General features: G+C 45.6%; 1 protein-coding gene across 1 annotated transcript; it reads right to left on the reverse strand.

Moving 5' to 3' along the window:
• Positions 1-19,570: 19,570 nt before the first annotated feature.
• On the reverse strand, positions 19,571-23,937 carry LOC120680507 (SUPPRESSOR OF GAMMA RESPONSE 1-like). Its single transcript, XM_039962000.1, has 6 exons — positions 23,781-23,937; positions 21,527-21,665; positions 21,176-21,362; positions 20,515-21,056; positions 20,003-20,269; positions 19,571-19,892 (listed from the first exon to the last, which is right to left on the reverse strand). The coding sequence occupies exons 1-6, from the start codon at positions 23,786-23,788 to the stop codon at positions 19,830-19,832; spliced, it is 1,206 nt and encodes a 401-aa protein (XP_039817934.1). The 5' UTR covers positions 23,789-23,937; the 3' UTR covers positions 19,571-19,829.
• Positions 23,938-27,556: the final 3,619 nt, after the last annotated feature.

Consider the following 27,556-nt stretch of genomic DNA (forward strand, 5'->3'; position numbering starts at 1 on the left):
TATATATATACACATTGCATGGTGTGGTTAAATTGATTTCAACATTTGGTGCGGTTACATTGCAGGAGAGGTTTGCGATTTCTCTGAGTGCGTCAGGGCCTTCATCTCGTAATTGTTGAACCTGCAATCTTCATGCTTCAACGTCTGTCAAAATAGCTAATAGCTTGCTGGTTGTCGAATGTCTGTAACATATTTTGGCAATTGCAATGCTGGCTCATCATAGGTCGCTGTTTCAAGGTCTTGCTTGCTGCTTGTCAGAATGTCTGTAACAAAAATAGCTAGGTACATGGATATATATTGATCACGCACCGATCGATTCATATGCCTGCTGCCTGCATGTTGTCGTTGTGTATCTGAGCGTGTACAGGTACGAGTATGGTGCAACAACTGATTGGTTAGGTCTACCTCATATGCTGCACTTATTAGCTTGTTTCGTTCCATCACATCGTTCATTCTCCGGCCATTTGCAATCCATGGGTTGAGAAATGAGTTTTAATGGGTTGAATCCATGGATTGTCAAACAATTTGATTTGGTGTGGCTTGAAATCATACAATGTGAGGTATCAGACAAAAACAAACACGTCTAGAATGTGAAACATGTCAGTCAATGTTAATGAATCAAGCAAAAAGAAACTTATATTTTGTTTGAAACATAATTTTGTTAGATTTAAGGATAGGCAAGTCATATGGCTAAGAAAGTGCAGGTGTGAGACTAATCACTCTTCTGAAAATGAACTTTACATTACTAGTGTCAATGCCACATTCGGAGTTGGGGCACTTGATATATGGTTCCGCAACCAATTCACCAAGTCAGAGACTAATCAACGGAGTGGTTTTCTTATTTTCTTAACGAGTCCCACCCCACTGCGCCTAGTCATAATCCATGAACTGCAAAAAGGTACAACATCCATTCATGTTAGGATTTATGAAATGAACCTCACAGATGATAATTTTATGCCAGGGCCATTTGAAGATAAAGGGCAAGTTCAAGTGGCGAAGTGTAGCAGACACATGAGCAAAAGAACATTGGCAAACGAAGCTATGGGCGCAAGGAGTTGATGCGGTGATCTCGTCTCTCTACCCTAAACATGTGGTCTAAGAGCACAATATAAATAAGAAGTCTAAATGGATAATGAAAATTTAGCAGTGTAAGAAGCACATTCTAGCATAATATAAATCACTATTGTCAATTCTTGTTTTTTAGTAGAAAATACTACTTACCTAAAGGACAAGCTATCTCTAACAATTTAATAGACATCATAGCTCATAGACTAGGTTATGCTGCAAATTAAGAATTTTTTTTATAATTTGAAAATGAATGCGTACCGCTTGGTTCAATTATAGGACATCCACTGTTTTAACGTCGCATCATATGATCAAGCTAACTATGCACCAAAATTGTTGCCTTGTACTTCACTCCAATATAAAAATCAAAGGAATGAGATAAATCATTAACTGTCTAATTTTGACCATGTTTTGCTGATCTCAACATCTGATTTGTCCAAGGGGCACCCATGGTCACGAACCCTAGTGGCATGCTATATTGGAGCTGCTGACTTCCCTGAATCACTGCTAATAGTGCCTACCAAAAAGGAAGAGACAAACTGCACCATCTATCTCTGCTCATTCCTCCATATGAACTGCAACTTTGTCAAGTGTGTCTGCCACAACACACACACCAGGAGGAGAGGCTACACAAAGCATTATGTCACTTGACTTTACTAATCCAGTAAGCCCTTCAATTAGCATTCACAAACTGACTGAGATGAGGTGACAACCACGAAGCAGTAGTACTCTCTGTGTTTTTGCACGCGCGCTCAATCCTCATCCAGCATCCAACAAAAGGCCCCTTCTACGTCACCTCTTACTCACAGCTAACACACACACACACACACACACACACACACACACACACACACACACACACACACACACACACACACTCAGAGAGAGAGAGAGAGGCATCACTGACATGTTTTATACAGAGTGGTTGTCATCATGGCTATTTGATTTAGGCGAATGGTGCAGATTGTGCCATCACTTCGGAGGCAAGTGGAGATGAGAGGTCTTGAGCATTTCCCTATCCTAGGCCCAAGTAGTTGGGCCTAGATCCCATGCAAAGGTGCATATCAGGTCAGATGGGATGGGCAATATGTGGCCCAACTCAAAAGGGTTTGCCTAACACACACACAATCTCAATAGCTCGGAGGTTCATGGATCTCTCTAGCCCACCATAGATCCGGCCCCATCACGCCTTGGATCTAAAGTTTGCCTACATCTCAGTAGTTCCGGCAAAGAAAGGGATACAGATTCCATGAGATGGAGAGGAGGATGGAGAGAGATAAAGCGAATAAGTAGAGAAATGAAACTAGCACCTCCTCATCAAATTCCGGACTCAACAAAAACACCACTGCACTTGGAAATGCAACTGCATGAAGATCCACTGAAGTCCTCACATAACACCACCTTCCTCATGGCTCCCATCAAATCCGATGTCTTTCTCTAGGGAAGATCATGGATCTCTCTATCCCCTCCACAGATCCGGCCTCATCACAACCCAGGTTTGTATGTTTCCGCCACCTCAGTAGTGCCGGCAAAGAGACACAGATTCCATGAGAAAGAAGAGAGATAGAGCCAATAAGGAGAAAATGAAATTAGGGTTTGAAGAGGAAGGCATCACCGAGAGGTTTTGTTCAGGATGGGTGCAATCGTGGCCATCTGATCTAGATGGATGGTTTAGATTGCTCCATCAATTAGAAGCTAGGTGGGGATGAGCGGCCTAGCGCACTTTCCTAACTTAGGCCCAAGTTGTTGGGCCGGAGCCCATGCATAGGTGTGTTGCAGGTTAGATGGGTTGCGGAGTATGTAACCCAACTTGGAAGGTTTGGCCTAATCAATACAACAATTGAGTTTTCTATTTATTATTGGGTTACCATATGAAGAAAAGAAAATAGAGGAGGTGGAGTTGAGAGGAGAGAAAAGTACTCCGTAGAATGAATTTGCCCTTCATGGAGGAAAGGGAAATGATGCCTTTTGCATACATGTATCTCATACACTCCTGGTAAATATTGTGTAGGAGTGTATGAGGCACACATATGCAAAAGGCATCATTTTCAGCATTAGCAAACATTAAATATTTTGTTATGAATTGGTTCAACTAGGGTTATTGGATCCATGTGGACCAGGCAGATCGGGCTGGAGCTTAGGTTAGTGCGGATGAGTGGCCTAACACACTTTCCTGGCCCCACTATTGGCTTGGAGCCCATGTAGAGGTGCATGGCTGATCAAACGTACTAGGATTTATGTGTAGAACACTTTCCTATCATAGGCCTAAGTTATTGGGTCTAGATCCCATAGAAGGCACGTGGCAGGTCAGATGGGCTGGAAAATATGTGGCCCAACTCAGAAGGGTTTGCTTAACCAACACAACAATTAATTTTTTTTAATTTATTCTAAAGTTGCATAGTGACTAGTTGAAATTGATAAATGGGCCAGATTCTATCATGTGGACGTGCATGGTAGGTCAGATGGTACGAAAGGAAGATAAAAAATAAACTATTAAATGCCACCTGCTTACGCCATGTTCAAAATTTAAGTTTGAATATTTCTAAAAATGATTATCAAGTAGAAAAGTACTATGCAGAAGGAATTTTCCATGCTATTGATAAGCAGGCGATGTGAGGGTGCACTTGCACATGGAAACTTACCATGCATTCTTGGAGACGGATCTCACTACATGGATCAATATTAAGTGAACCACCACCTCAAAACGCTTGAGGAGCTACTGGTCTTGTCCTCCACGAATAACACCATTTTTTACTCTGAGCACAATGAGAAGATCTCACTTGTCTTGCCAAATGTTCCCAACTCCTAACTGCCCTTGGAAATGCAACTGCAGCAAGATCCAGTGAATTCCTCGTATGTTGCCGCCTTCTTCATGGGTCCCATTGGATCCAATGTTCTTCTGTATGGTAGTTCATGGATCTCTCTGTCCCCTCCACAGATCCGGTCTCATCACACCATGGGTCTGAACATTGCGTCCGCCTCTCTTTTACTCTCGGTAGTGCAGGCAAAGAGAGACGCCTTGGTAGTGCAGAGAGAGAGAGAGAGAGAGAGAGAGAGAGAGAGAGAGATGAAATTAGGGTTTGAAGAGAGGCATCATCGAAAGATTTTGTGTGAGATGGGTGCGATCGTGGCCATCTGATCAGGTGCATGGTCCAGATTGCACCATCGCTTAGGAGGCAGCTGGGGATACGGTCTAGAATACTTTCCTATCCTAGGCCCAAGTTATTGGGCCTGGAGGCCATGTGAAGGCACATAGCATGTTAGATGGGCTGGAAGTATTTGGTCCAGCCCAACTCAGAATGGTTTGTCTAACCTATACAATAATTATTTTTTTATTTATCCTAGGGTTGCATGGTGACTAGACAAAATTGATAAATGAACCGGATTCATGTGGAGGTACATGGCATGTCAAGTATGCAGGACCAAATATGGCAGGTCAAGTGGTATGAAAGGCAGACAAGCATACCACTAAATGATAACTACTCGCTCCATGTTCAAAGTTTATGTTTGAAAAATTCCTAAAAAGTGAATTGTCAAGTGCAAATGAAGAAAATAAAATCAAGGAATTTATTTACCTTTCTATGGGTGAGCAGGCAATTAGATGGTGAATTTGCACATGGTAACTTTTCATGCATCCTTGGAGGTATCTCCCTACATGGATCCATAACAAGTAAACCACCGCGATAGGATGGTTGAGAAGCCGCTAGCCTCGGTCCTCTGTGGATGACATTATTGTTGACTCTGAGTACAAAGAGAAGATCTTGCCTTTGTCTTGATAAGTGTTGCCGCCTCCTTAGCGAATTTGGGATGAAATAATAAAACTACTAGCTCGTGTAAACGCAACCACAGCGAGATATAGCGAAGTCCTCATATGCTGTTGTCTCCTCATGGGTCCCATTTTATCCAATATCCCTCTCTAGGAAGGTCATGGATCTATCTATCCCCACCACAGATCCCGGCCTATCACGCCTTGGATCTAAACATTGCCTCCATCTCAATAACACTGGCAAAGAGAGAGATACAGATGGCATGAGAGGGAGAGGAGGGGGGAGAGAGAGAGAGAGGGGGAGGGAGGGAGAGGGAGAGAGAGGGAGAGAGAGAGAGGCATCACTGATAGGTTTTATACAGAGTGGATGTCATCATAGCTATCTGATCTAGGCGAATGGTGCAGATTGCGCAATCACTTCGGAGGCAAGTGGAGATGAGCGGTCTAGAGCATTTCCCTATCCTAGGTCCAAGTAGTTGGGCCTAGAGCCCATGCAAAGGCGCATAGCAGGTCAGATGGGCTAGGCAATATGTGGCCCAACTCAAAATGGTTTGCCTAACCCATACAACAATTACATTTTTTCCATTTATTCTGTGGCTGCATGGTAACTAGTCAAAATTGATAAACGAATGGGATTCGATCATTTAGAGGCCCATGGTAGGCTATATGTGTCAGACCCGGGACAGCGGGACTGCTTATAGACATAGAATATTCTAAAGGAAGGGATAGCTCATGGATGTACCTTACCTCTTTTGTAACTACCCGAATAGGCATAGAACTAGCTACAGTACAAAGGAAACTACCCGATTGTGTTGTAGTAGGACTCCAACTGTACTCGGCTAGGACTTTCCATGTAACCCTGTCCCCCCGGATATATAAGGGCGAGCAGGGACCCCCTCCAAACAATCATCAACACCTAAGGCAATACAAACCACACAGGACGTAGGAAATTACGCAAACTCGCGGCCCGAACCTGTCTAAATCTTTGTGTTCCTTATACCATCGAGTTCTAGAGCAGTCGATCCCTACCTATAAACCCTACTACTATGGGTATCCCTGAGCAAGCTTGGCGGTAAACACCGACAGCTAGCGCGCCAGGTAGGGGAGTCGGCGAGTTCACCAACGAATTCGATGGCCAGATCAAGCAATGCCAACAGCGTGCTAGAAGGCACGACTTTTGTTTTCGGTTCCTGGGCGTGCACGACTGACGGAATGGGAGGCTTTTCCAGCCACCTTGTCACGCCTAACTTGCCTAAATCGAAAACCCGCTCCCGATTCACCGACATCCGTGAGTCCGCGGGTCTCGACGAGGAAAGATTTCCATCCGAACTCGCGTGCACGGCTGACGGAACGGGAGGCTTTTCCAGCCACCTTGTCACGCCTAACTCGTCTAAATCGAAAACTCGCTCCCGATTCGCCGACATCCGTGAGTCCGCGGGTCTCGACGAGGAAAGAGTTCTATCCGAATCGACTCGGACAACCCAGAAAATATGTCAACTCAAAACCGAACTCCCGGTTTGGTCGAGTTCGACATAAATTCTGATTCCGAAAAGCCTCACTTTTCCAAAACTCTTGGAAAAAATACCAGGCTCATCTCAAGACAATCAAACGTCCTAAGATCAAAAACTCAGAACTACTCGCCGGAGTAGATCACGTTTCACGATCAATTGAGGGCTGCATCAAACTTGCAGAAACCGCTCTCAGCTCATCTGCGCCACAGCAGAACCCTAATGCACTAAACCCACTGCAGAAGAGGTCGGGCGATACGCTCTCAGGGGTCGATCGGGTAAATCCGAAGCTTGCCAACTGCATTAAGGTGGCTGAAAGCATTCTGCAAAACAAAGAGCAGAAATCGGGAGGTGGAATCTGCGGAGGAGCTGGTGAGACATACCCCCGGCTTGTTCGGATGGGACCGTCTATCTCCAAGATACCTCAGAGCCCTTCACCGAAACCTGCTCGCACTTGGACTCCGAAACCAGTCGAGTACAAGTTTGATCAGGACTTTGATCACTTCATGAACGGTCTCGAGAACTTTGAACCATTTGACGATCTTGAAGAGTGGTCAGACAACATCGAGCTGTTCATGGACGCTATGGCCAAACCAACCGAGCATGCCGACACTCTTCGGGAACTGACCAAGCTTAAAAAAGGAAAAGCCCAGGCCCCAGAACAATCCAGTGACTCAATCTATGACAAATCCTGGATTAAGGAGCCTGAGGGGCTAACTCCTACTCAATCATGGCTACACTGGATGAACGAGAACGCCCTCCATGTAGAGATGGGCATACCACTTCTCGCTCACCCAAAGTATACATACTCAAAAATCGGTGGGCTAACCGACCCCGAATTCGAGTACTCCTCCGATCCGGAGAAACAACTGGACGACCTAATGCAGTATAGTAAACAAGTCGAGTCCAACTCGGCTAAGAACCTCAAGTCCGATTAGGACTCCCTCCCTAACCTAATTATATATGCAACGCCGCAAGGATGGACAGTGCACCTCAGGAAGGCACAAGATCCCAACGCTTCTTCCTCACAGCTAGCGGATCTGCCTTACCAACAGAGCACTCCTTTAGACCCGTCCTCAAGCAAACAAGACCAAGAAATTCAAAGACCTCTGCCGTGAAATCCTCATGATTTGTATCGCCGAAGAACCTGAGGGCGATCCCACGGAGCGTCTCAACCTCGACGACTACAATTCTGATCATTTCAACGAGTACCTTTCCGACAACATGGAAACTACTCCCCCTACAATCACAGAAGCCCAAGTCACTACCAAGGAGGATCTATCCGCTCCTCCCCCTCCCCCAGCAGTGACCGTCACCGTCCAACTAGATAAGCAGCATCCAGCTGAAGATCTCTACGAACGTCGTCGCCAGCTCAACCAGAAGAGGGCGTTCAGGCGTCAGCGCCTTGCTAACAGCCTACAGGAACAGCAAGGCGACAACTACGACTACTCCAACTGCGACCTCCGCAGTGTGATCAACGTTGGGCGCGATGCGCGCAACGTCATCATCTCAAGAAGAAAGGAACAAGAGGAAGTCGAGGCATACAGTCCTTCTTCCAACTACCGCATCCCGCCAAAGGCTTCCACATCTTTCAAGAAGTACAAGCCGGCAACCACCAGTACCTGTCCTCAGGGTAAACCACGCACCCAACATCAAGCTGAATCATCTCAGAATGGAAACAGGATCAACAAAGTACTGCTACGCAAGTGCTTTATCCACCCAAAGAGTTCTCACACGATCTTCCAGTGTGACTCACTCAGCAAGGCCCTTGGGGCACCTCTCCTGAAGGAGACCCCACCAATAAATCCAGTCGACCTCTGCATCGACTAGTTCTACCCCAAATCTAGTCGACCCCCATATCGACTAGTACTATCTTCGAATAAGTTTTATTCAGTTATGTAAACCATTGCTCACGTCCAACGAGCAAGGGGTAGGTCTTAAGAGTCAGAGTCTGTCACTTTACAGTTATTGTAATTTCGACAAATCCAAATAAAGTTAATTTCTTCTATATCGACTACTTGGCTCTCGCTCACACGACCAATACCCCACCTCGAAAGTCTTGCTCAGCATTAGAGCATCTATCGAGTAGTTTTTATGGTTCTCACTCTAGTGCTTTTTTGACATTTACGTCTTGGGCAACCCGACGGGGTTCGTACCTAACAGTTCTGTCCTAAAAGACACTCTAGTCCTCCGGTAGGACACCCTACTCACCCTGTTCAAGTAGGTCTTGGATACTCTTTCGGCACCTTCATCTTGGGCAACCTGACGGGGTTAGTACCTAACAGACTTGCCCTAAGAGTTACTCCAGTCCTTGGTTAAAGGACACCTTACTCGCCTTGCTCGAGTAAGTTTTGGATATCTTTCTGACATTTACGTCTTGGGCAACCCGACGGGGTTCGTACCTAACAGTTCTGTCTTAAGGATTACTCCAGTCCTTAGTTAAAGGACACCTTACTCGTCTTGCTCGAGTAAGTTTTGGATATCTTTCTGATATTTACGTCTTGGACAACCCGACGGAGTTCATACCTAACAGTTCTGTCTTAAGGATTACTCCAGTCCTTGGTTAAAGGACACCTTACTCGCCTTGCTCGAGTAAGTTTTGGATATCTTTCTGACATTTACGTCTTGGGCAACCCGACGGGGTTCGTACCTAACAGTTCTGTCTTAAGGATTACTCCAGTCCTTAGTTAAAGGACACCTTACTCGTCTTGCTCGAGTAAGTTTTGGATATCCCTTCGACATTTACATCTTGGGCAACCCGACGGGGTTCATACCTAACAGTTCTGTCTTACGGATTACTCCAATCCTTGGTTAAAGGACACCCTACTCGCTAGCTCGAGTAGGTCTTGGATACTCTTTTGGCACCTTCATCTTGGACAACCCGATGGGGTTAGTACCTAACAGACTTGCCTTAGAGTTACTCCAGTCCTCAGGTAGGACACCTTACTCGCTCTGCTCGAGTAAGTTTGGGATGTTTCTAGAATATTCACGTTAACTCGACGGAGTTCAATCCTAACAGTCATATTCTAGAAATCAATCCAGTCCATTAATAGGACATACTACTCGATACGATCGAATAGTTCGGGCCATTTTCGTAAACAACTGCATACTATCTGGGTAACCAGACAAGGTCTATCCTAAATGGTCAACTACGAAAACCCCTCAAAGAGTATAGATAAGCCCTTGATACTCTAAAATAAGTTGACACAAGTTTCCCGCTTGCTTGGTTTACTATGGGAATCTCCATTACATAATCTTTTTGCCTCAAGTACTTGACGGGTACTACTCGCTTGCTTGGGATACAAAAAGAACTCCTATTTTCCCTCAGTACTCTGAGTAGTTGTCGAGAGCTGCCAGTCTTCTTATCTATCAAGAAACTTATTATACCTCCTAAAATACTCAATAAGAGTTCTCCCCCCGATTGGACAACAAAGTTCATATTAGCCACGTGCTAATTGAAAAATTTTCCTTCAAAAAGGAAGTTCATACTAAGCTACGGCTTCTCACACCTTTAAGTGCTATTCCCACTTGGTTAATCTTGCGGGATTCAATCCTAACCGGTCAGCACTATGGTTATGATTCAGAACCATACAAACTCGATTTGATTCGAGAATATATTGCCTCCTAAGGCACCCACGGATACAATGCATCGTATCTACTATTATGACTGAGTGAGCCCAATGCTGTCTACACTCAGGACCCACGAGTACAACTACTCGACACATTAAGAGATTCCACAATCCTAACAAGTACTTGACTTTACACAAACATCCAGCATTTGTTCAAAGTACTTCTGGCTCACACGCCAACTCAAATACAAGAAAAGCTTAAGGAGACTCTGCTCTACTCAAGACTTCTACAATCTGATCAGCCACCCCGGAAGTTTCCGCCAAATACTGACGGAACTGATCATCAGTACAATCAGCCTTGGCTCCTCGTCCAAGAGCATCTAGACGAGTGGTTGGCCAATAAGATTTCACCAACCCAAGTACGTGACCCACGTACTGGCGGGTGATGGTTGAAACAAACCTCTCAAAAGCTTCGGGAACTTTGCGAAGCCTCCCGACCAGCGTGAGCGGCTCATCTCCGTCCCTTCCCGGGATATCCATGGCCTCCGCTACCTCCAGGGCGGCATCTCTGACATCTCTCAGCTCCACGAGTTCTCGCTGCATCGAGTCTCGAGACTCTGACAAAGTCTTGAGTTGTTGCAGCATCGATGCTGCCTCACGGTCAGAGTCCTCCTTGATCTTCTTGAGCTTCTCTATTTCATCTGTGTTTCGGTACATAAGAATCTTTAAATCCAGTACCAAGCTTTCCTGAATCTCTAAAGATTTGGTACGAGCTGCGTACTCGATAGAAAGAAAATCTTATAAACACTAAGCAGATCTACTAGTCGAGTGCATATGAAATGCAGATGACTAACATTTCTTAGATTGGAAAAGCTTTTTCAGCTTCCCTTCAAGAGCAGTCTTCTCAAATGAGAGCGTCTTAACCTTCTCCTTGAGAGCATTTAGCTATGTCTCATCTGGCGTCTGGACACCCTTTCGTCCCGGTGCCTCCTGCAAAATAAAAAGATCTGCATACTACTCGATCTACTATAAAAGTACTCGAAGCATTCGACTACTTACCTCCAGCAGCTTAAAAGCATGCTCCAACTTCTCTCGTGACAAGTCACTTCCCGATGTGACTTGGGAAGTACTCGCCGCAACAACAGCCTTCTTGGGCACTTCTTCAATCATTCCTACAGTATTCCCCGTGACTTGGGAATCTAAAGAAAGAACATGCTACTTAATCACACTAAGAGCAAACAGAAGGATACATTTCTACAAGGCACTACAAGCTTACCTGCAGGGGTCTCTGCAGGTTGTTTATCATCGCCTCCTTCAGGAAGCTTCTCGCCTTCTCCTTCTCCTGAAAGCCTACCGCTTCCGCCATCCTCTGGGATTTCCTCATTGGCCCTCTCCAAGTTCGGCAATGGAGAATCCAGAAGCATAGCGTTGGCCATCGCCTCCGCATCGCGAGCACTCATCTCAGGAGTACTCGGGGGCTTCTCCAGCCCAGGCTGAGAATCCAAGTGGCTCTCAGCCCCCATATTCTCTCCCAGGACTGCATCTCTGTAAAGACAAAGTAGTTACAAACTACCAGATTCAAAACAGATCGTACACATACAAGTTCTAACGAACTTACGCAGGAGCTCTTATTAGGGCAAACTCCTTGATGCCAAATTTGCGGGCAGGCTTTGCGATCATGGCCAGCTTACCCGCATCGACGGTCTTATTTATATCGGAACTACTCACTGAATGAGTAGCCCCAATCCCAATTGATGGGTCCACTATGGTGGAGGGGACAGTTTGTCCCACGGCAGTATCATCCCCAGATGGTGAGGTCCGTGGCATCTTAGCCGCCGGACTGGGAAAAGCAAAAACATAAATCAAAACTTGCAAATCGACAATCAGAAAGTACTCGATTGCAAAATAACTAGCTACTTACCCGTCGCTAGTGGTATTGGAGGAGCTGCTATGCTTCCTCGCCACTGATCGAGTACTCCTTGGGTGCTCGGTCTGGGCATCAGCACTTGGAGTGGGGCTGTGTTCCCCATCACTCCTTTCCCCAAACGCTGCCTCATCTGCACAAGCAAGTCTGGATATCAGTACTGTTTATATGAAATCTCATATGAGCATACTAAGATTTGATTAACAGATCGAGGAAATTAGAATAACAAAAGGGCGAACAAATGCCTGGTAGCGAAGGACTACTCTTAAAGCGATCCACGTCCTCCTACAGAAAGCAAATCCTATCAGATTTACACTATGGTAAAGTACTCGATTTCTATGAATCGACTACTCTTATCAAGTACCTGCTTCGGTGAATTCGCATCAGAAAATATATCAGGAACAACTGGGATTCTATTTACATTCTTCAGAAGTCGTTGTATTCGACTAAAAACTACATCATCCGAGATCTCTTCCTTCGAGTATCTTGACGGATCAGTTGTTCCTTGATACTGGAATCCAAGCGATTCCCGAGCCTGCAATGGCTGGATTCTTCGCTTCATCCAGTCAAATATGATTGTTTCCCCAGTCAACATATTTTGCCTTAGAATGGCAATCCGCGCGAGTAGTTCAGAGATTTGACTCTCGTCGACTGGTTTTTTATTCCACTCGGGCCATTGGATTGGAGGGCCGGGAATAATGGATGGAAAACTTCTCGAATGGAAACCACTTGGGTTTCCATTCAATTACTTTATTACTAAGGTCATAAGAGATATACACTCTATCCTTCCTTTGCCTAAGTTGGAGACCCGCGCCCCATACTACATCTAAGACGAATCTGTTGGGCTGCGGTTTCAAATGAAAAAGAAAGCGAAAGAGCTCAAAATAGGGCTCGATGCCCAGAAAAGCTTCACATAAATGCACGAAGATGGAAATATGAACAAAGGAATTTGGGGTCAGATGATGCAATTGGATCCTGTAGTAGCGCAGGAGTCCAGAAAAGAAAGAAGAGCAAGGAAACCCCAATCCTCATTCCAAGTATGAGGTGAAAGCAACGATTTCCCCCGTATTTTCATACGGATTATCTGAACCCAAGGCAGGACGCCATTGGATAACAGATTTGGGAACTAAAAGACCCTGCGACACCAGAGAATCTAAGTCAGATTGAGAACATTTACTTGTGTTCCAATCCTCATCACGGATTGGCTCTGCAGCCACACCCTTCCCCTTGGTCGCTTTCTTGGGGGCCATCCGGAAATCTACGGATCGCTTAACGCGCATACATTGGCGGAAATCCTAGGGCGATAGTGGGGAGCAAAGGGAAATAAGAACTTTGGATCTGGGAGCTCGAGAGTGAAAAGACAGATCTGAAGCAGTAAAAACAAGTGGCGGCCGGTGGGGTAAAACCTAAGTTACCGCTTCATTTTATAATGGCGGTGGCAATATGGTAAAAACACCCAACAGGCCAACAGTCCGTTGCAAATCGCGGAAATAACGGGATTTAAAAGAGACATTCCTTTTTTCTGAGATTACATTCTGGAAAAGAAAACACTCACATCCCTAGTCGACTACTTGACACTCTTTTTCTTAAACTGGGATTACATTCCAAAATAAGAATAAGTACTCGACATAGTACAACTACTCGACATTACAACTCGAGTATTTTTTACATAACTTTACAAACGACTCGGGTCTGCGCGCACACTTCTTGGCTTCTTGAGAAGCATGATGTAGCTAGATCGGCCCGAGGCCGTGACAAAGTACAAACTTGTTATTCCCATTTCGGGAAAAAAGATATTTGTATTCAAGGAGATAAGCTACAAGAGTATGGAGGCAGATTACAGTAATCACCTCACAAGTCCTCTTGTAGCATCTTGTAGAGAAATTTCTCCTTCTCCCTGAACACTTTGTGGCAAGATCAAGCTTCCCCGCCAGAGATGTCAGTTCTTAGGCACCCAGAAATAGGCAACCCCAAGGATGTGACACAACAAGACCCAACCCAACGACCCCAAATGTGCCTCATTGGAAGATGCAAGGATATGATGTCCAGCATGGATCCGATGAGAGCTCTAGGGATGCAGGAGGAGGCAGCAGAGACTTCTCTTGTCACTCGCAAGTTCTCTTCTAGCATCTTTTGTTGGAAGGAACTACGTAAAATTCAGGAGGGCGAGAACAAGAACACCAAGGAAAAGCCATAGTTGCTACACTTTGGTGCTTCTGGCAAAAGCCTCTCCCCTGTCTTTTATAGCTACAAAGAGACTTGCTAAAGAAGAACCCGTGAATCAACAATGCACTTTCACGAACGCATTCATGGCAGCATTCACGAACGCAGTCAAAGCTGCAATAATGCAGATTCTCCAAACAGTAACGTCTCATATGAGCACTGAATAAAGAGCCGTACATCCCGGGTTTTATTCCTGAAATTATTTCGGGTGCAATCAGTGTGGCGGATCCAATTATATCATTTTTCTGGAATTTTACCCGAAAAAGAGGTCTTTTCGGATTCCGGATCTGATTAATCCTGCAAATAATATGAAGGATAAAATCCGATGCCACGACTTAAATCCTTAATTCCAAATCTATGCTCGGGGGCTACTCGCAGCAAAAGGGATTTTGATTTAAGGCTCGGGGGCTGCTGGATATAGGCATCAGAGATTTATTTTTCAATTTTTTGGAAAATGGTCTGAAGTGACCCTCAGCCTGATTCTGCGATTCAACCTAAGGCTCGGGGGCTACTTCATATGGAGCGCGAGTACTTCGCGCACCATATATGATCAAGATTTCAAGGCTTGAGCACCTCACAGCCTCGAAGCAAACAGAAGTACTTGAAGGACTACTCGGCGTATTTGAAGGAAGGACCAGAAGCAACCAGAAGGATGTTCTGACTACTTGAAGTACTCGAAGAAGCCCAGCCAAGTACTCGACGCCTGCAGGACTCGGCTACGAAGAGCTCAGGGGCTTGTCAGACCCGGAACAGCAAGACTGCTTATAGACATAGAATATTCTAGAGTAAGGGATAGCTCATGGATGTACCTTACCTCTTTTGTAACTACCCGAATAGGCATAGAACTAGCTGCAGTACAAAGAAAACTACCCGATTGTGTTGTAGTAGGACTCACACTGTACTCGGTTAGGATTTTCCATGTAACCCTGTCCCCCCGGATATATAAGGGCGGGCAGGAACCCCCTCCAAACAATCATCAATACCTAAGGCAATACAAACCACACAGGACGTAGGGTATTACGCAAACTCGCGGCCCGAACCTGTCTAAATATTTGTGTTCCTTGTACCATCGAGTTCTAGAGCAGTCGATCCCTACCTACAAACCCTACTGCTAAGGGTATCCCTGAGCAGGCTTGGCGGTAAACACCGACAAAATGTGCTTGGTAAAATTCTAGGCCAAGCGTGGCAGATCAAATGACATCATAGGATGATAAATAACAAATCGGTAAACGCCACCTGCTCTATGCATGTTCAAAATTTAAGTTTAAATTGCTAAAAATAAATTGTCAAGTGGAAATGATGAAAAGAATAGTGGATATGGACTTGACGGGATACAAAAATACTATATGGAAAGAATTTACCTTACTGTGGATAAGCAAGCAATGCGAGGCCGCACTTGCACATGGAAACTTCCCGTGCATCCCCAGGGAAGGATCATCCTCCATGGATCCATACCAAGTAAACCGCCACCGTGGCGTGTTTGAGGAGCCACTGGCCTCATCCTCCAAGATTGACACTGTTGTTGACTCGGAGGAGAATGCAGAAGCACCTTTGCCTTGGCGAATATTGCCACCTCGTCATCAAATTTGAGAAAAAACAATAAAAACCACTAGCTTCTGTAATTGCAACAACAACAATATCTAGCAAAGTCCTCACATGTTGCCACCTTCCTCATGGCCCCATTGGATCCAATGTTCCTCTCTAGGAAGGTCATGGATCTCTCTAGCTCGGAGGGTCATAGATCTCTCTAGCCCACCACAGACCCGGCCCCATCATGCCTTGGATCTGAAGTTTGCCTACATCTAGGTAGTTCCGGCAAAGAGAGAGATATAGATTCCATGAGATGGAGAGGAAGAGGGAGAGAGATAAAGCGAATAAGGAGAGAAATGAAACTATCACCTCCTCATCAAATTTGAGGCTCAACAGAAAACAACACTGCACTTGGAATGCAACCGCATGAAGATCCACTGAAGTCCTCACATAACATCACCTTCCTCATGGCTCCCATCAAATCCGATGTCTTTCTCTAGGGAAGATCATGGATCTCTCTATCCCCTCCACAGATCTGGCCTCATCACGGCCCAGGTTCGAATGTTTCCGCCACCTTAGTAGTGCTGACAAAGAGACACATATTCCATGAGAGAGAATAGAGATAGAGCCAATAAGGAGAAAACGAAATTAGGGTTTGAAGAGGAAGGCATCGCCGATAGGTTTTGTTCAGGATGGGTGCGATCATGGCCATCTGATCTAGATGGATGGTTTAGATTGCTCCATCAATTAGAAGGTAGGTGGGGATGAGCGGCCTAGCGCACTTTCCTAACTTAGGCCCAAGTTGTTGGGCCGGAGCCCATGCATAGGTGTGTAGTAGGTCAGATGGGCTGCGGAGTATGTAACCCAACATGGAAGGTTTGGCCTAATCAATACAACAATTGAGTTTACTATTTATTGTTAGGTTACCATATGAAGAAAAGAAAATAGAGAAGATGGAGTTGAGAGGAGAGAAAAGTACTCTGTAGAATGAATGTTCCCTATCATGGAGGACTAGGTAGTGCCTGGGCGCACTTGCACATGGTAACATGCCATGCGTACCCATGGAAGGATCAGCATACACATATATCATCATATCAAGTAAACCGCCACCATGGGAGTGCTTGAGGAATGAGGAGCCACCTGCCTTGTCATCCACGGATGACACCTTTTTCATCTTTGCGCACAATGGGAAGATCTCACTTTGCCTTTGACGAATGTTGCAACCACCTCATCGAATTGAAGACACAACAACAATGCCACCTGTGCCACCTACTCCTGGTCCTAGAAATGCAACTCCATCGCGATCCAGTGAAGTTTCAAATATCGCTGCCTTAATCATGGGTACCATCGAATCCAATACCCTTCTCTAGCTACTGAAATGTAGAAACCTTGTTACGTTAAAAAAAGCCCATAAAATAATATTTTTACTAAACAAAGAAGAAATATCGCGTGCTTGATTGGTGGTGGTTAATTCTAACATGGCCCACATGCGAGTGGGGGCATGTGAGCCGGTGAGCGTGACAAAAGTAGCTGAGATGTGGGCGATGGACGTGCGGAAGTGTGGTAGAAAGAAACAAACTATTCATATTATCTTCACTGGGTGCACAACTAAAACAGGGATAGATTATTACAATTCTTTACAAAATTAATTCAATGTTTATTTGTGAGTAAACTTAGCATGCATCTGCATTTTATAAGATGAGAGATGAGCAGATGGACATGGAGTTCATTATGCAAGTTGCAATGGAACCGGCATCAAAGGGACAACAGTATGGCCTTCGTTTTTTTGGGTAAGATAAACATGCTGCTACTATAATACTCATAGCCGAGCTAAAACTTCAATCTGTACCCCTAGCTCCTAAATTTACAGAGGTGGTAATTATAAATTTACATCTGGCTCACAGGTCTAATGAGCTGGCTCGAGCTATTAATGAATCGTGCCGGGTCAGCAATTTTTCTCATTTTATTAATGAGCTGAGCCGAGGGCTCGTTAATCTAACAAGGCTTACGAGCCGAGCTACCTTGGGGTCCAGCCAATGGCGGAGCCAGGGGGGCTAGCAGGGCAAAATCTATTCATCGTGCGCGCGAAATTCGGACGCCGCGTCGCAGAAGCGCCCCTCCTCCCCTATTCATCTTATTCCTCGCAACAGGGGAGGGGGCGCCACCCCAGCGAGCAAGGGGGGGAGGGAGAGGGGGCGGGAATGGGTGGTAGGTGGGCGGAGCGGCCGCCGACGAGGTCGTCGCCGGCCGGGGTGGTGGCGGGAGGCGGCGGAGCTTACGGATCCGGGTTGCTGGGGGTGGGGGGAGCTCACTGGACCTAGAGGAGGGCTCGGCGGCGGCGGCGGCGGCGGTTCGGCCGGCAGAGGGCGCGGCGGCGCGGGAGCGCCGCCGGCCGGGTGGGGCCGGACCCCCGGTGGGCGGTGCCGGCGGCGGGGGCGAGAAGAGGCGGCACGGCGGCGGCTGAACGGCGCGACGACGAGCTCGGTTGGCGGCGGAGGCGCCGGAGCCCAGGAGGCGGGGGAGGCGGAGGAGCAAGGGCGGGGCGGCGGCCGGCTCTGCCTTCTGCGATGCGCCGCGCCCCCCTCGCATATGCGGGGAATAGATCCCCCCGCTAGCAGGCGCCACGCCCCAACCCCCCCCCCCCCCCTCCCCCCTAAACGGTGGAATTTTTTTAATCCTCCTTCTTTGCAGCAAATATAGATAAGTTGATGGCATTGGAAAAAAGCAACAAATCAAAGCCTGTGTTCTGCTGTACCAATGGTGGAGAGAAAGAAATAGGGTGAGAGAAGGTGAAAGGGGGAGGAATCCGATCGAGTTGGGCTTCATTGTTCAGTCACTTAATGAAGAATTTCCGAAGGAGAAGCAGGGCCAGTGGGCCACACAAACATCAATCTTGAGAGGGTCCAGAAATGGGTTCGCCCACCAGAAGGCATCATGAAAATAAATGTTGATGGAGCTTTCAAAAATGAAACGGGGCAGGGAGGTTGGGGTGCAGTTATCAGAAACAAAGAAGGAGAGGTGGTGAAAGCAGGTGCAGGCAACATCTCGCACACCATGGACACCTTCCATGCTGAGATGGTAGCAGCTCGGGAGGGTATTCGTCTGGCTGCAAAAGCTGGAATGGGGCATGTGATTATGAAAACAGACGCGATGTTGGTCAAGTTCGCTATGCAGAATGACAGCTTCAGATTATCACCACTGGGAGGTCTTATATGGGAGATCAAGACGATGGTAGCATGCAGTTTTAGTTCCATTTCCTTTGATCATTGTTATCGGTCTTGTAATCGTATTGCGCATGCTTTAGCTGCGATCGGTTGTATAGCTCTTAGGATGCCTACCTTAATTGGGAGGTAGTACAGCCTGGAGTAGATGAACAGGTGGCCGGTTAATGGAATTAAACTACTCCGCTTCAAAAAAAATAGATAAATAGTTATACAACAAGTCTAATATCTACTAGCTCACGTTGCACTTTCAATTAAAGTCCAGTAGATAGCTCAATAGGCAACAACTACAAGCAAGCAAAAAGTAACGTTCTAAGTGCCTGTTTGGCATAGCTTCCTCGCCAACTTCACCACTGTCAAAGTGTCATTTTCAAAATGGTTTCATTATGGAGGCTGTGAATAAGTCGTAAAATGGATTTGACTACACGACTAAAGCAAAAAACTGTAGTTTCTACAGCTACGTGATCCTAAGCGATTGGCGCCATTTTTACCATATTTTTTTAAAGATAGCTTCAACTTCAACTTTATTAAAAAAAACTGCAGCCGAAGCTATTTCAGTAGCCGTAGATTGAAGAAGGCGCCGGGGACAGGAGCTGGAGCGATTAAAAAAAACACTCCACTAGAACCTTGGAGAAACAGGTATAGTTCGCAAAGACAATGTACTCAAACATCAGAGCACCGCTAGCTCGAATTAACTGCTCAACATCTTTTTTTTCCATCTTTGGAGGTGGACTAAACATAATCAACACTACACTTACAAGATGTACTACGCGTCACACAACAACATGGCTATGACATACAGTTGCTTAGACGGGATGTTTGTCTGGGAACCTCTCTCGGTTCTACCACTACTACTGTACAAAATTTCCCACGAGATGCTGAATTTGCAGGCTTGCACGCTACAAAGTTACACAACGAAACGAAGAAGCATCTCATGAGCTGAGGATTCAGATACTGCAAAGTCATAAAACAAAATTGGCACTTTTTCAGCAGTGCCTCTGCTTCCAGCTCCAAGCCTTGGCGTCAGTAGAACTTGAAGCTGTCCAACCAGCCCCCGAAGCTATCCTGTGAGCCAAATTGTATGTCCTGAGAGATCACAAACAAACACTCGTGAGCATTTCACCATGAGAACAAGATTGCGACCACGCGATTTTACTCATTCAAGTGAACAATCTAGAGGGACGAGACAGACTCACAGCTATACTATCTGAAGGTGTTCCAAGGCATGGAAAAGTAGTATCCAGATCAGTCAACCCATTAAACAGGTCCGTGTTAGAACCATTGACTGGTATCGTTGCTTCAGGTTCAGGGCTTACAGGAGGGGCATCCCTGAGCTGCCTCGGTTCATCTGAGGCAGGAAGGTCCGCAACTACAATAGCTGGTGGTAATTCAGCAAACCATGCGGAACATTCGGCTCCTTCAACCTTCACCCGGCGAATGGATGTTCCACATTCTTCTTCCTCCTGTCACGAATTTAGAAAGCAATATGAAAGAATATTCTCCAGCGAACCAAACAAATTACAGTCATACGAAACATTGAGCAGAGCTGTTCTAAACATGACACATATGCACAGAGTTGTTTTAATAATTTAACAATATGAAGAAGTTGTTTGAATATGATACCTACAGTAAAAAACAGAGAACAGCTTTTGGATTTTTATACCAAGCAGCAAGTTGATAGATCGTCACAGGTAGTAATTGGATTTACCTGATCCACCTGAATGGGGGTATACTGCTCGGTGTTGCATGGGCTGTTGCTCGGGAGATGGGGCTGGGGAGGATCGGTTTTGGGGGTTCTAGGATCGATTTTTGAAACAGATGGCTCAGAATTTGGGGTTCTAGGATCGATTTTTGCAGCAGATGGCTCAGATCCTAGTTCAACGTCATCCATTCCAGACTTGTCATTTTTCTTTGCTAGCAATTGGTAGAATACTTTGGAGACGACCAGTTCACCATCTGCTTCATCTTCATCTGCACCAAGATGATATTGATGCATCACCCAATTGTCTCTATCTATCTTGCCGCCACATCTCTTAGAACCTTTATAAAGAACTAAGATCTTCTTCCAGCCTTTCTTGAAACCATTCTCGTCATATATGGGTTTGGATGCTCCAGTCTTATGCCATCTCATGTGCTCGTCACAAACACTGCGATCGTTGCCACTAATCTTGCGGCGCTTGCGATGACCACAGCCATATGCGTTTGATACTTTATGGAAGAAATGGGCGCTGCTACCATCCATCTTTATACCTACCAGAACAATAGAAATGGATGAGTTAATCAACTTAGATAACAACAAGACATGAGATAAATTATTAGTACGAAAAAGCATTGATCAATACAAAAGTAAATAAATATTAATCATGTACCGGGGAGATTTTTGGGATGCGTATAGCAAATTCCCCCCAACTCTTCTATAGTAGGTATAAAATCATCAATAAGTGCATGGGAATTTGAATTCTGCACGCTAGATTTTCCTTGTAAATGCTGAAGGAGTTCTAAATCTGACGGATCAAATTTGACACCAGCAGGAAGTTCTGGCCACACTAAAGAAACCTGAAAAAATCAAGATATGAGGTTCTAAAGAAAAACAAAGCTTGATCAGAGTGTTTGCATGGAAGGACACATTTGAAATTCAATGAGAGGCTATCAAACGACTGGGCAATAAAATACACATAGTAGTCATCCATTCATGACTACAAATAGTTAACTGAACTTACATTAGTAGTGTCAATGCCACATTCGCAGTTAGGGCACTTGATATATGGTTCCGCAACCAATTCACCAAGTCGAAGACTGATCAAGTGAGTGGCGTTTCTTATTCTTTTAACGAGTCCCACCCCAGTCATAATCCACGAACTGCAGAAAGGTAGAACATCCAATCATGTTAGGATTTATAAGGATCTTTTGAATCTAACAGATGATAAATTTAAGCAAGAACTATTTAAAGAGAAAGGAAAATTACAAGTGATGATGTGTAGCAAACACATGATCAAAAGAACATTGGACAACTAGGCAATGGGCACAAGGATATGATGCGGTGATCTCATCTCTCTACCCTAAACATGTAGTCTACAGAGCACAACATAAAGGTATAAATAAGAAGTCCACATCGGAGATTAACTAACTCAGCTTAAGACGTAAACACATTCTAGCACAATGCAAATCACCATTGTCAATTCTTATTTCTGTATGGAAAATAATTTTGATCTAAAGGACAAGCTATCCCTAACAATTTAATTGACAGCGCAGCTTAGTGACTAGGTTCAGCTGAAAATTAAGAAGTTTTGGAAGTTTAAAAATGAATGTGTACTGCTAGGTTCAATTATAGGACATGTCACTCTGCCACACAAACACACCAGGAAGGAGGCGGCTAAACAGAGCACTTTCTCACTTGGCCTTCCTAATCCACATTATTCCCCATTTTGATCGAGCGATCAAAGGCCAATGTCACTGATAGTGGCCATCAAAAAGCGAGAAACAAACCGTGCCATCTACCACTGCACAGTGCACATTCCACCTGAACTGCTTGAAGTTATCAAGTGTTCTCTGCCACAAAAACACAAATATCAGGAGGCAAAACAGAGCACTCTGACACTTGACCTTTCTCTTTTAGAATTTGAGACCCATTCTCATTGTATAGAGAAGTACCAAGAAAGTTTAACTCTTGACCTTATTCGGTCCTTCAACTAGCAGTCACAAACTGGCACTCGTGGTCACATTGGGATGGGATGGATAATACGAAGGCTCCGTTTAGTTTCCAAAAAAAATTGCACAGTAACCGTCACATCGAATCTTCAGACACATACATGAAGTATTAAATGTAGTTGAAAAAATAACTAATTACACAGTCTAACTGATTATCACGTGCTGAATCTTTTAAATCTAATTAGTCCATAATTGGACATTATTTGTCAAGTAACAACGAAATGTGCTTACAGTACCCAAACCCAAAAAAAATTCACCAACTAAACACACCCGAAGTACTCTGTGTTCAGCCCCTAGTGACTGACTGTCATTTTCGCATCATCCAGTACCTGCAGCAATGGGCGATCTACACGCATAGGTCTCAAATTTACTGCTTTTTGCACGGAATCAAGGAAAGCCAGTATCAGATCAGCATGGTCAATTGCGATGGGGCAACACCGCAGGATGGCTCGATCTCCACCGAACTAAAACATTCATCTGCTTTTCTTCCAGCCCTCTTGCACCTCAACACGTTCCAAAACCCCTCCTTGGCTTGCTTCCAGTGGAAGCTTCCACTTGCACCTCAACAGACTGCAAAACCACCGCACTCGAGATGGGTGTACGAATTTTGTGAAGATTTCAGCAGTCTGAATTCCATCCTGGAGTTCCAGAATTCCTTCTACTAGAACAAACAGCTGCCGGATCCTCTCTCTGGCTCGCAACCATCAGTCCATCACAGATAGCGGCCGGTGTCAAAAACAATCGGGGTCATCCACGATCGACCACCAGCCTGCACAGGATCAGTCTCCGTACCCCAGCCTGCAGCAAAGGAACCCTCTCTCTGCTTCCTTCCAGCGGAAGCTTCCTCCTGCACCTCGACGGACCGCCGAAACCAGCCTTCCCGCGGCGAGAAACGCCGGGAAATCGCACGGGGGAGCGGCCGCCGCCGGCCGATCCCGCGCACATTCCGCCGTCGGAGAGCATCCCGCCGCACGCAAGCTCAAGAGCACCAGATCGATCGGTCCCATCCAAAACCAGGGCCGCTCGCCACCGCGCACCGCACCGAAATCGCCACCTCGTAGAATCGATCGGACCGGGGAACCAAGAGGTCCCCTCCGAATCCGCTGCAAGACCCCGAATCCGCGTATCGAGTGACCGAGCACGGGAAAAAAAAACAAAAAAAAAACAAAACAAGCTCGCTGCTCATCCGAACGCAGAGACGGAATCGATGGTAATAAGAAGAAGGACTAAACAGAACAAAAATTTACCCAGGAAAGCGCGACTTACTTTTCCATGGCGGGGAGCGGCGGAGCGGGAGCGGCACGAGCATCCGAAGGGGGGAAGAGAACTTGTGACGACGCGAGCAAGATGGGGGAGCGCCGTGCGGTGGGCTGGTTTTATAGTGGCGCCGCGCCGGGGCGGAGACTAGTGACGGGGTAAAGAGTAGGAAAGTCGCGCTCCAAAAGCAACGCGCTGCGCGGCTCGATTTGGCTACCGCGACAAGAAACCCCCGTCATCTCTCTCCCCCCGCTCTGTATTTGCCTGCCCTGCCCGGGTCTGGGTGCGGCGGTGCGCCTGACCCCGCGGGCTTTGAGCTCTGGCTCGGCATGGTCGGGTTGGGAGTTGGGACTCGGCAGTTCAGCCCTGTACTGCGCCCGTCACGTCTGCTGGACACCGTCACGCGCCACTCCCTCTCATCGCTCGACGGGCTCATCAGGACGAGCAGCTTGGCTATGGCGTTCCATGCGGGAGCCTGCGTGGCGGAACCAACCGGTGCAGAGCAGATGGACGGATCCCACCCCGCCCCGCGCTGGGGCCGGCGAAGCCGAGCCAGGCTCGGCCTGTGGGACCCACAGTGAGGCTCGGGTGGGGCCCGCGTCCCCAGTTACTCGCTACGTTGCCTCCAGGCTCTAGCCCTGTGGGACCCCGGGGTGCCGCGTGCCGCCGCATCACTGGCCGAGGGGATCCAGTTCAGCACATTCCCGCGCCGTCTTTTCTTGCGCCGCAAGACAAAGATGCCCAAATTCCCTGTGCAGCTCCGATGACTCGCGAGATTACACAAAAAAAAAATCACATTACGAAAAATAAAACCGAGCTAATTTGCTGGTGCTCTTTTTTTCCGGTGTGACCCTGATGACTTGCAAGATAGGAACAAATGCAATGTACCAAAAAAAAAGAAGAAGAAATGTATTACGGAAAACTCAACAAATTTGCGGGAAAACCCCCCAGCTAATGTGCTGGCGCTCGGTGGTATATCTTTTTTCCAGCGTGACCCTGATGACTTGCAAGATAGGAACAAATGCAATGTACGCAAAAAAAAATGAAGAAACGTATTACAGAAAACTCCAACAAACTTGCGGGAAAAAACCCCAGCTAATTTGCTTGCGCTCGGTGTTCCAGCGTGACCCTGATGACTTGCAAGATAGGAACAAATGCAATGTACCAAAAAAAAAGAAGAAATGTATTACGGAAAACTCCAACAAATTTGCGGGCGCCCGGTGGTAACGGCTCACCAAATTTGTTTCCAGCGGGACCCGGATGACTTGCAAGATAGGAAGGAATGCATTGTACCAAAGAAAAAAGAGAAATGTGTTACGAAAAAAAATTCGGCTAATTTGCAGGCACCCGGTGGTAACGGTGCATCAAAATTTGTTTCCGGCGTGACCTCGACGACTCACGAGATAGGAAGAAATGGCTTGTAGAAAAAAAGGAGAGGAAGAAATGCGTGATGGAAACGGTCCAGCTAATTTGCAGGCGCTCGGTGGTAACGGTCCCACCAAATTTTTTTTTTTGTGTGATCCTGATGACTCGCAAAGCAAGAACAGACGAAAAGTCCCGGCTAATTTGCAGGTGCCCGGTGGTAACAGTCAGGCTGAAAAGATTTTAGACTACGTATTGAAGAAGATTCGTTCCTTTTAGTACCAATGGTTCGGACACATCTTTGCTTCTGTTTTTCATATATATGCTAATGGTTCGGACACATCTTTCCCTCTGGTCTCCCACCTTCACCCACATTTGACACAATTTTCACGTGCAAATGGATTCATTTCAAGACACGGGGAAAAAATGGGAATGGGCGGGAGTAGAATCGAAATTGCCTTATATGCATAGCTGTAAAAGGCAAACTATATGCATGAATTATTGATTTACACCAAGTAGATAGGAAATAAATGTATGCAAAAGTGTATAGCACACACATTATATGAGAAAAAAAATGTAAATTTACGAACACAAGTTGTGTAGAAAACACAACAAAATCCATATAATTTTAGAAACAAAAGAAATATGCACAAATATGTTTCGCGCCTCGTGTGCGGGGAGGGGGGGGGGGCGGTCTGGGTGAGAGATCAGATCAAGGTGGCTTGCGCCTTTGTGATACGTATTTTTCCCAAGAGAGGAGTGAACGACGCCCGGTCCTGTAACCAATCAGTATGGGTCTCCAGTAGTGAAACGGAACTTTCGAAGTACCTGACGTAACGATGCGCGAGCCGATGAGGATACCAGTATCGTCTGAAATTCTCGTGTCTGCCTCCTCGTCGTCACCGGCCGGCTCGCCGTATGAGTGTGACTGCAGGGAGGTCCCACTGGTCAAAAGCGAAACATGACTTGACTGAATTGACTCGGAGTGTTCAGCATCACGTCGGCAACAGATAAAGCATTCAATGCAACCAGCAGGGGTTCTCTCTCTTTTTTTTGAATTAAATGCAACCATGGTGTATCTACGAAGTACTATTCTAGCGAGCAACAACGATGAAGAGCATCTCTTCAAAAAAAATATAGTAAAGTACGTTACCGGTCCCTAAACTTGTTTGATTGTGTCATTCCGGTCCCTAAACTCGTAAATTGATCGTTTAGGTCCTTAAATTTGTTTGGTTGTGTCATTCCGGTCACTAAACTTATAAACCGTCTGTTTAGATCCTCAAACTTGTCCAGTCGTGTCATCCCAGTCCCTAAATTTGATTTTAAATATCATCTAAGTCCCTAAATTTGATTTTAAATATCATCTAAGTCCAAATCGGATGATCTAAAACCTCTATATCAAAAAATAATTTATATTTTTTTCATATGAACTCAAATGAAGACAAACTTTATATCAAAATTGTATCTCTTGACGCGATCTACAACATTGCAGTTAAAAAGTTTTTAAATTAAAATTGTTTAGGGTCCCAAAATTTAATTTTAACTTTTAAATTTCAAAATCTATAAATTTACAATAATATTTTGAGACCATAAAAAATTTTAATTTAAAAATATTTCAACTACAAAATTGTAGATTAGGTTGAGGGCAACCGTTTTGATATAAAGTTTATCTTCATTAAACATATGAAAAAGTTATGAATTACTATTGGATATGTAGATTTTAGATCGCCTTGTTTTAATCTATATGAGACTCAAAATCAAGTTTAGGGACCGAAATGACATGATTGAACAAATTTGAGGATGTAAACATTTGATTTTCTAGTTTAGGGACCGGGATGACACAGTGGAACAAGTTTATAGACCGAGATGACACAGATGGATAAGTTTGAGGAACTGAACGGTCGATTTGTGAGTTTAGGGACCGGGATGACACAACGACACAAATTTAGGGTCCGGTGATAGACTTTACTCAAAAAACAACTATGAAGAGCGATCGCATGTTAGCGCGTATAAACGCCGAGAGGCATGCCATGCAAGCACCCAATGGCCAATACACGGTGCATGCAGCCTGCAACAAAGGGTACACATATACAAGGGTACACACGTACAGATGAAATTGGCCGTTTTTTTATGTACAGGAGGGGTGCAAGCCCCCTACTGATTATATATTTAATAAAAAGCAAAGATTGCAAAGAAAATGGCCAGTTTTGGATCAACGTCACGTCACAGCAGGATGGGTGGTGCAACGCTGCAACGTAGGCGACCGGTTTGGATCAGGCGGTGATGCTGATCCGGTCGACCGTGTGGCGCTTGCACGGAAAAAAGCCCGCTCCTTCGTGTACCCACCGGTACGCGGATCGCGGAGTAGTGCTACTAGGCCTACACTGCCCGGTTTCGAGGAGCACGACACGAGCACCCAAGAC

This window comes from Panicum virgatum, chromosome 7N (genome assembly GCF_016808335.1).
Source record: "Panicum virgatum strain AP13 chromosome 7N, P.virgatum_v5, whole genome shotgun sequence".
Classification (NCBI taxonomy): Eukaryota; Viridiplantae; Streptophyta; class Magnoliopsida; order Poales; family Poaceae; genus Panicum; species Panicum virgatum.